Here is a 16,045-nt window from a genome sequence, read left to right as displayed (position 1 = left end):
CCCAACATTTCAACAACTTTGTCCCAAAGACCAGCTGAAGTGGAAGAACTTCTCACGAGTGTGACTTCACAGGCAATGTGTTTAGAGAATATTCACATCACACACTCTCTCTGTTATTAGAGACATGACTTCAATTGAGAATAAGACATAGATCTGTGTGTGTGTGTGTGTGTGTGTGTGTGTGTGTGTGTGTGTGTGTGTGTGTGTGTGTGTGTGTGTGTGTGTGTAAACATTTCTACCTGGGAATCAATATATGAGATTATTTTCATCAAGTGGGTTAATAAGATGGTTGTAGCTACAGCATAACTAAGAAGAACAAAAAAAATCCCAGAATGTATGTGTGTGTGTGAAAATGTTTTATTTGATGGGAACTATTATTTTCTATGATGCTATTTGACTGTTTTTATATGAGAAATGTTACCGTAAAACAACACCCCTCACAGGACCCCCCCATGATTGTGTGCGTGTGTGTGTGTACATGCCCACCTGTGCTGGTTCCTTGTTGTACTCAGTAGATGCCGTAGTTTCCTGGTTAGCGTTACTGTAACCCTGTGCCTGATAATGTTGATACCACTGCTGCATGGCCTCCTACCACACACACACACACACACACACACACACACACACACACACACACACACACACACACACACACACACACACACACACACACACACACACACACACACACACACACACACACACACACACACACAAATAGAAGCCATCAGGTACATTACACACTTACAGCAGCACAATCCCTGGCCTTCATCTATCAACCTTAACTTTTCAGTGAGCAAACCGAAGTAAAACTGGCCAGCAGATTAAACACAGGTTTCAGTGACATAATTCTCTTTGTACTCGTGTACATATGTTGATAAATGATCATACTAAACCATACTAAATGCTATTTATCAGCATTTGGCACAGCTCATGGCATCACCCACAAAGCTAAATCTCTTATAAAGACTAGGTTTAGAGACATTTTCTTAGTATCAGTATCACACTAGCTTCCAAAGACACACACTGACATTTCTTTTACAGGACATTTCTTTTGTCTCAGACCTTTTTTCGTCGAATCTTCTTAGTTTTAATTGAAGGATTTCTTACGCATTTCTTCTCCATGTAAGTCGTTAGTTAACTCCTCTAACTAAATCTCAGCCCCCAATATTTTTGAGTAGCAGCTTAACAAAATTGCTGGTTTAACGTTCAAATGTTTGGTGGCCATAAAACCTGAGAGCTGTCTGGTTGTGTTTTATCACCTCTGTCATTCACCGATTCATTCTTTTCTTTCTCTCCTCTAACCGTCACTAGTCTTTCTGACTTCCCCTGGTTGCTGTTTTCTCTCGCTCTTTCTGTCTTCATCCAGTGTGAAAGCTTTCTGTCTCTTTTCACTCGAGCTGTACAGTGCGGGGGAGTAGTGAGGGACCAGATGGGACAAACGACTCGATGCCAAACCTCCCCTCCGCCCGTCCCTGTCCTCCTTTTCTTTTCTTCCTCTAGCACATTTGCTCTCTCACTCAGAGGTGCACTTTCAGAAAGATGAAGGATTCAAAGCCAGTTAATCCACCTAAATGCCCTTATCCTTTCAAACCACAGCCAAAACGTAGGTGTGCGTGTGTGAGGGAGAGAGCAAGAGAGAGAGCAAGAGAGAGAGAGAGAGAGAGAGAGAGATTCTTTATGTGTGAAATTTGCAATAAATTCTCTTGCAGTAATGTTCAAGAAATTCTGCAGCATCTCTCACCCTAATCTCTATTTACTTCACCTGTAGTGTGTGATAACCAGCGACGGCTCTACAGAGAAAAGAGCAGTAAACTTGCTTACTTCACAGATACGACAAACGTTAAAGAAAAACACTTAAGCGACGCTTCCACAAACTCTTCATTCAAGGATATTTGCAAATTGAACTCTTAAACAAAAGGAAGAAAACTTCAGAGGGAGAAATTTGAAGAAATATCTGACCGATTGGAATCGATAATTCAATACGTTTACATTTACGGCACCCTTATCCATAGCAACTTACATTTATCTCACTTATACAGCCGAGCAATTGAGGGTTAAGGGCCTTGCTAAGGGGCCCAACAGTGTAAGCTTGATGTACTGTACCTGGGATTTGACCTCACTAGTCCAACACTTCATCCACTGAGCTACAGTACCTCTTCCCTATAATTCAAGTCAATAACGTTGTGGTACACATAAGAACAATGTGCTTGCAGTAAAAAGGGAGTCTCAGCAGGCAATAATGCAAATTCTTGGACCAAATCCCCCCACAACAGCAGATTTTTAATATCAAATCCAGTGTTACACCACTTCATTCACTTCACCCACTATAGCACACACTTATTCATTGAAGTCCATGAAAGTAGCAGAGCAAATGTGCAAATGGGAAAAGTAGCTTGTGGCCAATATTAAAAAAGAATAATATCTCATGGTGAGGGTAAACAACAGAAAGAATCCTTCAGATTTTATAGTCATTCCAAAAAAAAGAAAAAAAGAAAAGAAATATTCCTTCAGTACTGAAAAGCAGGGCATAACAAGCTGGGGGAGATAAATTACTTACAGTACAAGATATATGAAATGACTTAGCATGCTTACTAACGTGTGAGCTGCTTATGTCAAGTCATTGCTCACCTCTGATGCTAAGCACATTCAGGGTTTCAAATTCTGATTGTGTTGTTTCGATAGACATTTTATTTACACCATTAAATCCATGATGTTTAGTGTGTAATGATGTATCAACTGTCTGATTCCCCTGTTAGCAGCGAAACATGAGGTATTTAGCTGGCATGCTGTTCAAAAGAATAAAAGGTGAATTACTGGAATAATTACTTTACAATAACTGCAGCTAGCTGCTGAAGGGTTTTGTTCCTCTTAAACCACAGCAATTTGCCAATGATTACATTTTGAATTTTATTAAATGTCATACATTTTTTATCTCATAGTAATTTATTAATTGCAGAATGTCCATGAAACAAGTAAGTTTCTGTTGTGTTTTCATTATTTATTTATATGTATATGCTATTCCCTAACATCTCTCTCTCTCTCTCTCTCTCTCTCTCTCTCTCTCTCTCTCTCTCTCTCTCTCTCTCTCTCTCTCTCTTTTTTCTCTTTCTTGAATTTAAGAAGATTTAAAGGCATTTAAGATTAAAAATTCAGAGGAACAGCTGCACCTCTGACTGTGCTGACGCTTGCTCTCCAAAAATGCCCTTCCAACATAATGTCCTTCCAAAAATGCTAAGAAAAAAGGGATTAAGATTGTCTTCTTCTACTATTATGTGGTGTGTCTGCCGTACAAGTTCCTTTAAATTTGTTCCTATAGGAACAACGATTTATCAGAAAGCACACATTAAAATGAACCTGCGATTTGCACTGCAGCAAGAGCTGCTGTTAGAAGAAAATGATCCATCTTCAAATTAACTGACCAATTAGGATTGAGTGTAAAGCGAGTTACAACACTTCACCCACTTCACCCACTTCTGCACACACTTATTCATTTAAGTCCATGAAAGTAGCTGAGCAAATGTGCAAATGAGAAAAGTAGCTGAAACAATAATACATCATTTCTAAATTACACCTGCAGATAGATGATGAATAGATAAAAAGAGAGACAGACAGACAGACAGACAGACAGATAGACAGATAGATAGATGCAATATTAATGCCAGTGCACCAATCTGGAGCTGAAAAGAACAACGACAAAGAGAAAGTAAGAGGATGGATGGGAAGGTAGACAGCTAGAAAGACAAAGATAGACAGACAGACAGACAGACAGACAGACAGACAGACAGACAGACAGATAGATAGATAGATAGATAGATAGATAGATAGATAGATAGATAGATAGATAGATAGATAGATAGATAGAAAGTAAGTGGATGGATGGACTTATGGATGGATGGATGGATGGATGGGAAGACAGACAGTGAGACAGACAGACAGACAGACAGAAACAAAGAAAGAAAGAAGGAAAGAAAGAAAGATCAATGCAGATTTGAGAATACAATATTTATGCCAATGCCCCAGTCTAGAGCTGAAAAAAAAAAACAAAAACAAAAAAAGAGAGAGATGTGCAGTGATGGTGAGTGTCAAACTGTCCTACTTTTACCTGTTTGAATGAGAGAAGAGCTCAACCCCTTCATTCAAAGTCTTATTACTGCTGTTTTATCTCATTTTTATTCTGCTGTGATCTCTCTGACTGAGTTACCATCAGTTCCCTTTTCATTTTCCTCTGGGGCTGTGCCACCCCCTCCGGCCCCTTCTGTCACCTTTAATATCCGACAGAAAATAGGCACAGTGCACAAAGAGAGTGAGAAAGGCAGAGAGAGAGAGGGATAAATAGAATGGTGTATGGCATTTAAATGACGCATCAAAGCTCGGCTGATTTTATTTTACACCAGTACCCCATGCTCCTCATCACCACAACTGCTCAGATATTCATGGGTTTATTTTGGTCCTGGCATTTAGGACAGCTGATGCTTCCTGGTCTTAGAGTTTGGTGAAATTACAGGTTTGTAAAAACTGCAGTAAAATAAAGCTGTAAACTGTAAAAAAAAAAAAAAATACGTTCCCCGGCCACTTGAAAAGGAACACCCGGTCCCCTGCTCATTCATCTTCGGCCAATCGCATGACAGGAACGCAATGGATAAAATCATGCAGCTACAGGTTAAAAGCTTCAGTTAAGGTTCATATCAAACAGAATGGACAGTAAATGTGATCTCAAGTGACTTAGACCATGACAGGGTTATTGATGCTGTCCAGTGTTAAGCAGAAAAGTATTTCATAACATACAACAGACCTTGAGGCAGATGGACTACAGCAGAAGACTACATCATGTTCTATACCTATCAGGCCAAAAAAACCTAAGGCTAGAGAGGAAAGCTGAAAATAATTAGACTAGTCGAGGTAACCCATTCTCTGAATGTCATCCCTAAAGATGCATAAAAATCCCAGGAGTTCTTAAAAGCACTACCACAATCATGCCGTCACTGGGATCACAATTTTCCCATTCTAAGGTTTGATGTGAACATTAACTGAAGCTCTTGACCATTGATCGTTCCATGGTGTTTATGCCATATCATGAGGAAAAACTACCCCGTTCTAAGTCATCGCTGAACATTGCAGATTTTGTTTTTGATGTGTGTTTGGTGTTCTGTGGTGCCATTAATCATCACAACAGCCCCTGGAGCCACCACTATATTTAACACAGAGTTTGGGTTTTTTCTTGTAAGGAGGTCTTTGTTCACAAGTACACAAACTATAGTGCATCATCTTTATTTTATATAAGTGTTTTTGTCCATTCTTTAAAAAGGTGCTGAAATTTTTAACTGGAATTGTAGCACTTTTATTAATAATTTGCTGCTTCACTTATTTTTTTTTTTTTAAAAAGCTGAAAAGATCATTATAATTATAGTAGTAGTACTTGCTATGGCAGATGTGCTGTAGTACCCAAATTATAAGCCTTAATTGCAAGCCGTGTTTCTTAGTATGATATTCAGTGAACTGACTGTAGTGACTAATGTCAATGTGTGTGTTGACTTGATTGGGATGTACTAGTAATAAAGTGTGAGTATTGCTGAATATACTGGTAATGTGTGTGTTAGGAGTGTAATAGTTACCTGTGAGTATTGCTGAGTGTACTGGTAATGTGTGTGTTAGGAGTGTTATAGTTACCTGTGAGTATTGCTGAGTGTACTGGTAATGTGTGTATTAGGAGTGTAATAGTTACCTGTGAGTATTGCTGAGTGTACTGGTAATGTGTGTGTTAGGAGTGTAATAGTTACCTGTGAGTATTGCTGAGTGTACTGGTCTGTGTAAATGTGTGTGTTAGGAGTGTAATAGTTACCTGTGAGTATTGCTGAGTGTACTGGTCTGTGTAAATGTGTGTTAGGAGTGTAATAGTTACCTGTGAGTATTGCTGAGTGTACTGGTCTGTGTAAATGTGTGTTAGGAGTGTAATAGTTACCTGTGAGTATTGCTGAGTGTACTGGTTGTAGTCTGAGGCGGTGCACTCTGTGCTGTACTGGGTGGTTGGGAGGGAAGCAGGAGGAAGAACCGAGCTATAGGTCCCACTGACTGGCTGGCCTTTACTGCTGCCACTACAGGGAGCTAAACACACAGACAGACAAAAGCAAGGATTAAAAACATCCCTAATACACCCACAACACGTCACCTATCATCACAGCAGTTGGCACCATGGCAGGAAACATAGCCTTGAGCATGGAGCCTTTTGACAGGACAATTATGAACCATAAGCCTCTCAGTCAAGTCACCAGGGCTTCTTGCCAGTCCACATATTTATTCTGCTCCAGGTCTATACACACACCTATGGCACATAACCAAGCCTGGAGATTCAGGAGTACTCAGCTCAGGTGTGTCTGGAGTTGGGACAGAATAAAGCTGAAACTGTCTGGCTGGGGATCACTGAGATTCTTTTCTATAACACCCGTCTGAGATACAGAGCTGGCTCAGGGCTACATACAACTCAAAGACTGTGTGTGTGTGTGTGTGTGTGTGTGTGTGTGTGTGTGTGTGTGTGTGTGTGTGTGTGTGTGTGTGTGTGTGTGTGTGTGTGTTCATTCCTTCATGTGCACAGTTTCTATTCACGAATCTCAGGAGACCTAAATACAACGATATGTGTCCCTATGAGGGAAATGCAGTGAGGTGTTAAAGGAAGACTATAATTAGGTGCTTTTGGCCCATAAGGAATTATTCAGTGTGCAGTTTAAGTAGAGTATAAGCATGTACAGTATAACAGAGAAAATTTCAATTTATAATCACATGATTTCAAAAACTCTCTATAAAACACTGAGATTCACAATAGAAGAAAAGAACAAGCAAGAACAAGCTACATGATTTTTTTTTTCTTTTGTCTTTTAAACTCATTTTTACAGCTCATTTCTGGTCAATGAATTATCTCTACCCTGCCGTCAGGACAATCCTATAACTTTTTCCTGTCATCATTTTGGTTGTCTTTAATAGTCTATCTGGGGAAATAGTGAGGATATGAGGAGATACAACTCTCTATGAACATTTTATTTCAGTGGGTTTCATTTTGGACTGTAATCAGAGCTGGCAACTTAAAATAAAGAATATGTCAATATCTAAGTGTTCTCTGTGTAGAGGGGCTAATTTTTCTGAAGTCACATATGGATTATTAAAGGTATTTGAGTACAAATAGTGTCCATACTGTCAATTGTAATATAACGTAACATAAAAGAGAAAGACATACAATGTAGGAATCTGAAGATAACAAACATTGAAATTTATATGTATATTTTGTCACTACAAATTTTGTCACTACAAATTTTGTTTAAATGACTAACATGCATTTGTTCAGAATATACAATTCAGGCATCAGAAAGTGTGGACCAGTTTAGCCATTAGAGACCAATGATGTTGTAAATGATGTAAAATAAAATATATGTTTTTTCTGATTAAAAAATGGGTAGTTTTAAGTAAAAGAGCAGTTCAGAATTTTATCCAAGCATAATGTGGTCATTGAGATGAGAAATATTTTAGTTTAGTTTTTATTTTATTTGCTATATTGTAAGTAAAAAAATAAATAAATAAATTCAAGGTCAGTAAAACACACGCCTCTGTTTTCAGCAGATTGCAGGGCTTAAACCTTGCAGTTCCATCAGAGGTCTGAACACTGAAGTGTACAATTAGAGTATTTTAGTATATCCACACATTACTCAAGAATGAATATGGCCTTTTGGGTTTGCTTTGTGAACAGAGATGTTTATCCAGACAGGAATAAAATAATCAGACCATCCTTAAGATGCCGAGGGATAACATTTTCTCAGGAGAAGAGAGAGAAAAACACTGATAGAATGATAGAATAATACCAGGATTCTGTAAAGCTATTGCTGTCTGGAGCTAAACACAGAAATTCTGTGTGTGTGTGTGTGTGTGTGTGTGTGTGTGTGTGTGTGTGTGTGTGTGTGTGTGTGTGTGTGTGTGTGTGTGTGTTTATACCTTGCAGCACCACTCCAGGTAATACACTGGCCATGTTTAGGTAAGGGTTGGAGGGCAGTTTTACCTCCTTAGGCGGTTCTCCCAGCAGAGACATCTGGCAGCTGGTTTGTGTCTGCACAAACAGGAAGAACAAACACACGCACACACATACACACAAACACACACACAAACACCCTAGTTAGTGAATCATAGTTCTTTTGTTTTAAGAAAAATAATATTTATTTATACATTTACAAATTATTATTATTATTGTAAATAATAATTATTATTATAAATAAATACATTATTTATTTATAAGTCTGTCTGTCTGTCTGTCTGTCTGTGGCATTTGTTATATTTATTATCATGCTCACAAGCTCACAGAAACCTATATCTTTCATCTACTGCATGAGGTACCAGGATGTATTCATGTTTATCGTCTGTACAATCTGTCTGTCTTTGTGTACAAGGAATAAAAAGTTGTGCAAGGAATAAAACACTAAAGAATGTTAATACAATCAAAAATAATCAGCGACAGCTCGGTGTGATGCAGCCATTTCAACCCAGGATTTGATTATTTTCCATCAGCACTGTGGGGGGAAAAACCTGCTTATTTATTTATTTATTTATTTATTTATTTATTTATTTATTTATTTATTTATTTATTTACATTTAATACTATGACACTGCTATATTGTATAGAAGCAAAAACGTGTTTAAATGAGTATTACCACTGCATAAGAGACAAACACATGGCATACTGTAACTTATAAACAATCAACAACGCTGAAGATTTCCATTAACAGCACATCCCACAATGTCTCACACACACACACACACACACACACACACACACACACACACACACACACACACACACACACACACACACACTCACACATTAGAGACAGGTAGTGAAAGGAGAGCAAGAAAGAGTATGAGAGTGAAATAAAGAGATAAAAAAGAGGGAGGAGAATTTTGAAAAATTGAAGGAGAGAGAGAGAGAGAGAGAGAGAGAGCTAAAGAGAGAGCTAAAGAGAGAGAGATGAGAGCATAAAACAATAAAGGAGCAGCAGAAGAGTGAAGTCTGCACTCACTGTAAGTGTGCAGTTCTCTGATGCAGTGATGTTGTGATTAACCAGAGCTTTGGAGCTCAGTGGCACTCTGCTTAACCCAGAACTGAAGCCTGGTATCTGGCTGTGAGAGTGAGTCGACACTGCTGGCTGTTGGTCTGGGGCTGACACACCGTTCTGATCCCCGGGGCTCATGTGAGCGCGGCCTGCTCCAGATCCTCCAGCCTCCCGAGCCGAGTCTGAGAATCCCAGCGATCCAACATACATAGAATTTAAATAAGCAGAATAAAAAAATACACAACAATGTGACTGGTTGTTGTTGTATTCGCGTTAGAAATTGTAATATTCTTTTCTTTCTCAACATGTCCAGGGAACATAATATAAAATATTAAAAAGAATGCTTTTGTTACTTACTTTACAGTACTTTTGTTTTCCTGAATTGTATGTTTAAAACCTAACTAACAGTCTACTTTTTCAACATACAAATAACATACAAATAATCTGAGGAAATAATTTATTTTTAAATATTTATAGCCGATCATATAGCCAGTATGTTAGTATTAGTTCTTTACATTATACAATGCATACTACTCAATATACTACAGTATGTGAGAGGTTTTCCACCAAAATTTCTCAATAAATTCATTTTTTTTATTTTTATTTATATGTATAGCGCATTTAACAATTGACATTGTCATAAATAAGCTTTACATAGATATAGAAACAGAATAAATATTCTAAAGTTAAAAATTAATTACTATTTATTTATCAGTCTAGGAACCAATCTAGGTAACCGTTCCGCCCTTGTTTACTCCTCCCCGTCTCTACACACCTGTTCCCTATTGTTAATCGTTATGTCTATTTAACCGTATCATCGTCAGTGTATCGTCAGTGTACCCTCCTCCTTTGTCCTGTGTAGTCTTCGTCTTTGTTCCTGTTTTATGTATTTACGTTCAAGTTTTATTTGTATAGCGCTTTTTACAATGGGCTTCGTCTCAAGGCAGCTTTACAGAACATAAACATAGAACAGAAGTTAAACATAAGGAGAAAAAAAATTAATATAGTAAAAAATTAATATATATATATATATACATATATATAACGTTATTAAACCCTGTTTATTTGAAGCTATCCTGTATCTGGTTCTGTCTTCCTCCTCCCGGTGTGACACAGACACTGAACAGGAAATAATGTAAATAATGTCCATTCTGCAACAGTTTGTAATCGAGTGGAATTGAGTAACCAAGAGCCCCTGAGGAATAAATAGGTCAGCATCATTTCTGAGTTTATTATAGACTTAATATTAATTGCTTCTTGTTGAAGTCTTCAATGTATCAATGATGAACTAAGCTGAAAAATGCATTTCTTGCATTCGTCTAAAGCTAAAGTGACTCAAAGTCAAGTCTAATCCTGGTCAGGCTTGTGATGGCTCCAGAGTCTATCCTGGGAACACTGGAAGTGAGGTGGAAAACCACCCAGAATGAAACATTAGTTTATTTTATTTATATAAATCCATTAAATGCCAGGTTTTTTTCTAAGGTTGGAGGAAAACAGATACCCAGAACATTGAGAGAACATGTAACACTGAACCAAGAATCCTGGAGCTCTGAGGGTGCACAGTCTGTACCATCCTTGCAATGAAATCACTTAAAATGGCTTCTTTTACAATTTCACTGTACACCTACAGTAGAGCACATATAAAACAGCCAAAGACCGCTAAAGTGATGTAAAGCTGATAGGATTTGAGTTTAAAAAGGCACATCAACATTACAGCACAAGATATAGATATGGGTCTTAAGGCAAAATTTAAATTTGTCAATAGATGAAGCAGATCTTATTCTATAACGCTGAAAGGTGCTGCAAACTCAAATAGATTATGAAACTGTGCTATTGTAAAGGTCTGATGTGAAAAGCACGTCACACCTATACTGAAGTGCTAATGAACCAACACATGTATATTCATTTCAAAGGTTTTGTCTGAATAACATCGCCAAAGAAAGAACACTGATTGAAGCTGCAGCCTCTAACTATTCATACTGGATTCCTCAAACAGAGTTGAGATTTGCATTGCAAATGCAGTTCTGTGAAACTGCTAATGCAAGGCCAGAGCCAGCCTACGCAGTCTACAACACTTACCGGTGGGGGAATCTCCTATCAGACCTTTCACCACCGGCATCGGGGCTGTAGCTCGCAGAGCCAAGACTTTATGGAGAAGTAAACGGGAAGGGTCACCTAAAAGACTGGGAACCTGGAGCATGAGAGAGAGGGAGAGAGAGAGAGAGAGAGAGAGAGAGAGAGAGAGAGAGGGGCAGGAAGAAGGAAACAAATTGGAGAATGCATCAGGATTTTATTTGTGTACTTGCTAAGACACTCCATACAGAGTGACATTCAGTTCAATCCACATGTAAATGGACACTTCCACATTGTGATGTGATTTAGTGCCTGGATTCAAAGTTTTATAACTACATCAAAGGTTAAACTAAATAATATGTAAATTTGAGGGTAAGCACTGTATGCCTACAGGGTAAAACATGTACGAGCGTTTCTTTATATGCACATTTTTCACAAAAAAGTGACAGGATTGTCAATGAGCTGCTTTTTATTTACCAACGAGTTGTACTTAAACCCAACAGTGTTAAGAGGAACCACCAAGTCTAATCCTTAATAGCTACTAATTTGTATGCCAGAAATAGCCTTAACAAATACTTTTAATCATGAAGAAAGCTACTGAAGAAAAACTAATTCAGACATTTCTGACCTTGCTGTGACCTTGACCCTATTTGGATCGATTCCAAAATCTAAGTAGTTTGTCTGAAGGACACAGTAATAACTGTGTATAAATCCTACAAACATTTAAGCGCTTAAGGAGAGTCTCGGACAGATGCACGGATGAGCACATGGACGGACGATTCCAAGAATCTTAAATAGCCAGAAAATCAGCTTTGATTTTCCAAACATGTGTAAGAAAAAAATTCTGCATGACAATCAGGAATGAAGATATTAAAAAAAAAAAAAAAAAAAAAAAAAGATTTCAGCCATTCAGTTAATGCTCAGTTAGTTATGACTAGTTTATTAGTTATATGATTAATTTATTAATGCTTAATAATATTAAAAAATATAGAAAATATGGAATAGTTAATAAGAAACCCTTATGCAGAGCAAAATACATTTTATCTGTCTCTTTTTTTATTTATTTTTAATACAACTGAGCAATTCAGGGTTAAGGGCCTTGCTCAGGGGCCCATTAGTGGCAACTTGGTGGATTCTAACTCACAACCTTCAGACTGGTAGTCTGTCACCTTAACCGCTAGGCTACCACATCCCACAATAATAATAATAATAATAATAATAATAATGATGATGAATAATTAATGCTTCACTTCTGTTCAATGAGACAAAACGTGTGTCCAGAGACTTGTGGATTGCAATGTACTATATGAACAATCGTTAAAAAACACATTTCCTAAAAGTTAGTCTCAAACAGTCTTCATGGAGTGAACAACACTGTATTTTACAATAGCGTTATAGTGTACAATACATACTCACTATTACATATCACACAGAAACTGATCGTAAAAAACCTTCAAAAAACAGAATCCTTATCGATCAGATTCATCTTTTTCATGGCTATACGATATTTTTACATGGAAGTAAATCCCCGTTAATAATGTAAAGCAACTGAGCGGTCAGGAACCTCATACTAAAATGTAGAAGAGGGGTTTAGTGCTGTTTTAGTGATGTGATTTGTACATGTGAATCAGGATTAGACTTTCATTTCTATAACATGTGCACCTGAGTTCAGTTTATTTCAACTCATTTCTCTCAGTGTTTTGTTTGTATGTAGGATTTATTCTTCGGTTTAGGAGAAGAAAATTGCTCATGTATATTTAATCAGATCTCCGGTGTTCAGTTAAATGAGTTGAAGAAATGTTTAAAAATGGCTTAGTTTAATATTTGATTTTAGCAGCTTTATAAGAACAACAAAAAAAAACGTTTCTCTTACGATTTACATAAATAGATTATCAATTTTAGTAAAAAAACAAAACAAACAAACAAAAAACAAAAAATGGATGAAGACGACAAGCTCTTGGACCTCGGAAACGGTTTTAACAACTGATTATTATTTGGTTTCAGGAATTTGATTTGTGTTCATTATTTATACCATTTTATGCAGCAACCACAGGCACATGCACCTCTACCTCAGCTTCACTAAAATATATTTTCTCCTGTCCATCTCACCGTGGCTGCAGGATTTCCATTTATTGGCTCATTCTTGCATCACCTGTACAAATTAGGACCTGTTTTATGTAAACTGGATGCATATTAAGTACATGAAGGTACATTTGGGTGTGTAGGATGTACACAGTCTTTCTATACAAATTTATAACAATTACAGTTTTGTTTCATCCCAATATGCATGTGATTTCAGTATTCATTTTTTTTTTGTAAAGGAGACAAACTGGTTCTGACTGGCAAATTAGCACATTCTATCCAGAATTTTAGTTATTTACAATCTAATTACGGTACTAATGCTGATGTTTGTGGCTTATTAATATTCAAATATATTCAAATACTGAATTCTTTAAGTAGCACACCTGCGCACACACACAGACAAACACACACACACAAACTTGTGAGCGCACACGCACACACTTGCTGGCACACACGCACACCCACTTGCTTGTACACACACACACGCGCAAGCACACACGCACACTCATGCACACACACTTGCTAGCACGCACACTCATGAACACACACTTGCTAGCACACACACACACTCACAGGAAATGAATGAAAGCCTGTAGACTGCAGAGCATGTACTACCAGTGTTACAAACACATATCATTTTTTATGTTGTCTCTCATATCTTCTGTGAGCTGCTGTGATGTGTTTTTGTGTAATATCAAACAATACTTGAATTCAGCCTGCAGGCTCTCTGAAGCACGGTGTGGAACACAAGCTAAACAAAACTAATGTCTTCCTGAGTGAAAGTCACAACTTTTATTATTATTTACGGAAAAAAGAACACTGCAATAATTCCTTCCCTGGAACAAATATAAGAATGTCACAATAATGTGATTGGCTTAAAGATTAAGTAAAAAAAAAATCCAGATATCTGAAACTTAGTAGCTTTCTTATGGATGCAGAAATCCTGCAGGAACAATACAGAAATTAGACATCTCTTCCCCTAGTGCACACCCTCACATTATTGATGTGCTTGTCCTTGATGTGCAGGAGCTGCTGCTGTGCCATGTGCATGTGGAGAAGGTTCTGCAGAACAAACCCGTTCCCTAGCATGGCATTCTGAAACACATAGAGAAACATTGCACTCGTTGAGTAATAATGTGTGTGCCAAGACTCATTAAGAACTAACTACATTTCCTGCAAATTTTCATTCTGCTACTTGCAGTGCATAATAATATCACGACAGAATTTCTTCCTGCGTGGTTCATCAAATCTGTGAAATAATGACCAGATAGAGAATGACAGACAATGAGGATGAGTGAGAAAGAAAGATTTCTGGATAGGGGGTGTATGTATATGTGTGTGTGTGTGTGTGTGTGTGTGTGTGTGTGTGTGTGTGTGTGTGTGTGTGTGTGTGTGTGTGTGTGTGTGTGTGTGTGTGTGACAAAGTAGCATACCTGCTGTGCTTTTCCTAGCTGAAGCAGTGCAGCTGTCAGCGGCGGTCGGAGAAAAGGAACACTGTGAGGACGATACTTCCCTGACGAGAAAAAGGGAAAGTTGGCAGTGCAACGGGACTCACCAGAAATAAAAAGGTAATGAATAAAATATAAAAAAAGAAGTAAAAAGCAGGTGGTAAAAGAAAAGAACGCATGCCAGCAGTCCACACTCTTCTTTTATTAAATTCCAGTGTGAGCCCTAATGGCCACTCTTTCCAGAATAGGTAGAAAGATTTAAGATTTAATCAAGAGCTATATTTGGCGTGTTCTCCTCAAGCTCCCAGTCCTTCCGCAGCTCATTTATCCTTAAACCTAATGAAAAGTTCATTTTAATATATGATTAGGTTCATCATGAAAGGAACCTGGCTTGAGTCACTGAACTGAAGATCACCTTCTGATCATGTGACCAGTCGTCTAAGGATGGAGAGACATTACAGTAAAAGAATGAAAGTCTGGGATTAGGAGTGGATTGGAATCTGGGGTCTAATTTTGAAGTTGGTTTCATGAATGGTTCATTTATGTCATGAGTACGGAACCAATAAATACGATTATTATAGAGAAAATATATATATATTCTCCATATTCTTCCTATTTATTGGTTCTGTCCTACTTATATGAATGGAGTAATAAATATCTACATATATCGCATTGCTCATTTCATTAGTAAATGAGATTACACTGACCTCGCTAACAGAATTCTCTGTCATTTTACAGGTAGTTTCAATGTACAGGTGTGACAACTCTGTGTGTGTGTGTGTGTGTGTGTGTGTGTGTGTGTGTGTGTGTGTATACCTCCACGCTTCCCAGTGTGGTATGGTCTCATAAGAACCTGAAGAGCAGCTGGATTGGTCATGCTGTTTAGGAGCTGAGCCAAATTAGGCTCAGGCAACAAACCCTTTTTGTTGCTCAGCATCTGCAAAAGAAACAAACAAACAAAACACACACACCACACACGCACACACACACACAGACTAAACTTTAGCATTATTTTAGACAAGACAGTTAAAATTATATGTGATCATATGGTAATGAGCCACTGAATTCATTAATAAAGACATAACTACCACTACCATGGTATCCCCAGAGCACCATCACATCACAATCAAACAAGATTCATGCCACTGCTGTTAATAAGTGCAATGTGTCTTCCTAAGGGTTGCTGTGTATTCCTATTCTGGATCCCTACATTTACAGCATTTAGACACCTTTATCCAGAGTGACTTACATTTTCATTTCAGTTTATACACCTGAGCAATTGAGGGTTAAGGGCCTTGCTCGGGGGCCCTGCAGTGGCAACTTAGTGGACCTGGGATTCGAACCAATGACATATCA

The 16,045-nt window shown here is 37.8% G+C and overlaps 1 protein-coding gene across 2 annotated transcripts in view; it reads right to left on the bottom strand.

Moving 5' to 3' along the window:
• raver2 (ribonucleoprotein, PTB-binding 2) overlaps positions 1 to 16,045 on the bottom strand; it is a 94,537-nt gene that overhangs the window by 2,953 nt on the left and 75,539 nt on the right. For both annotated transcript variants that reach the window (XM_027147427.2, XM_047813052.1), the window contains 8 exons: positions 15,506 to 15,626; positions 14,675 to 14,754; positions 14,238 to 14,336; positions 11,166 to 11,277; positions 9,054 to 9,268; positions 7,978 to 8,089; positions 5,963 to 6,105; positions 487 to 588 (listed from right to left, as the gene is read on the bottom strand). In XM_027147427.2, the coding sequence (XP_027003228.2) occupies positions 487 to 588; positions 5,963 to 6,105; positions 7,978 to 8,089; positions 9,054 to 9,268; positions 11,166 to 11,277; positions 14,238 to 14,336; positions 14,675 to 14,754; positions 15,506 to 15,626 (984 nt within the window). The remainder of the gene's footprint in view (positions 1 to 486; positions 589 to 5,962; positions 6,106 to 7,977; positions 8,090 to 9,053; positions 9,269 to 11,165; positions 11,278 to 14,237; positions 14,337 to 14,674; positions 14,755 to 15,505; positions 15,627 to 16,045) is intronic.

Source organism: Tachysurus fulvidraco, chromosome 5 (assembly GCF_022655615.1).
Source record: "Tachysurus fulvidraco isolate hzauxx_2018 chromosome 5, HZAU_PFXX_2.0, whole genome shotgun sequence".
NCBI classification, from domain to species: Eukaryota; Metazoa; Chordata; class Actinopteri; order Siluriformes; family Bagridae; genus Tachysurus; species Tachysurus fulvidraco.
Note: the sequence above shows the minus strand (reverse complement) of the source record. Positions and strands in the feature narration are given on the sequence as shown.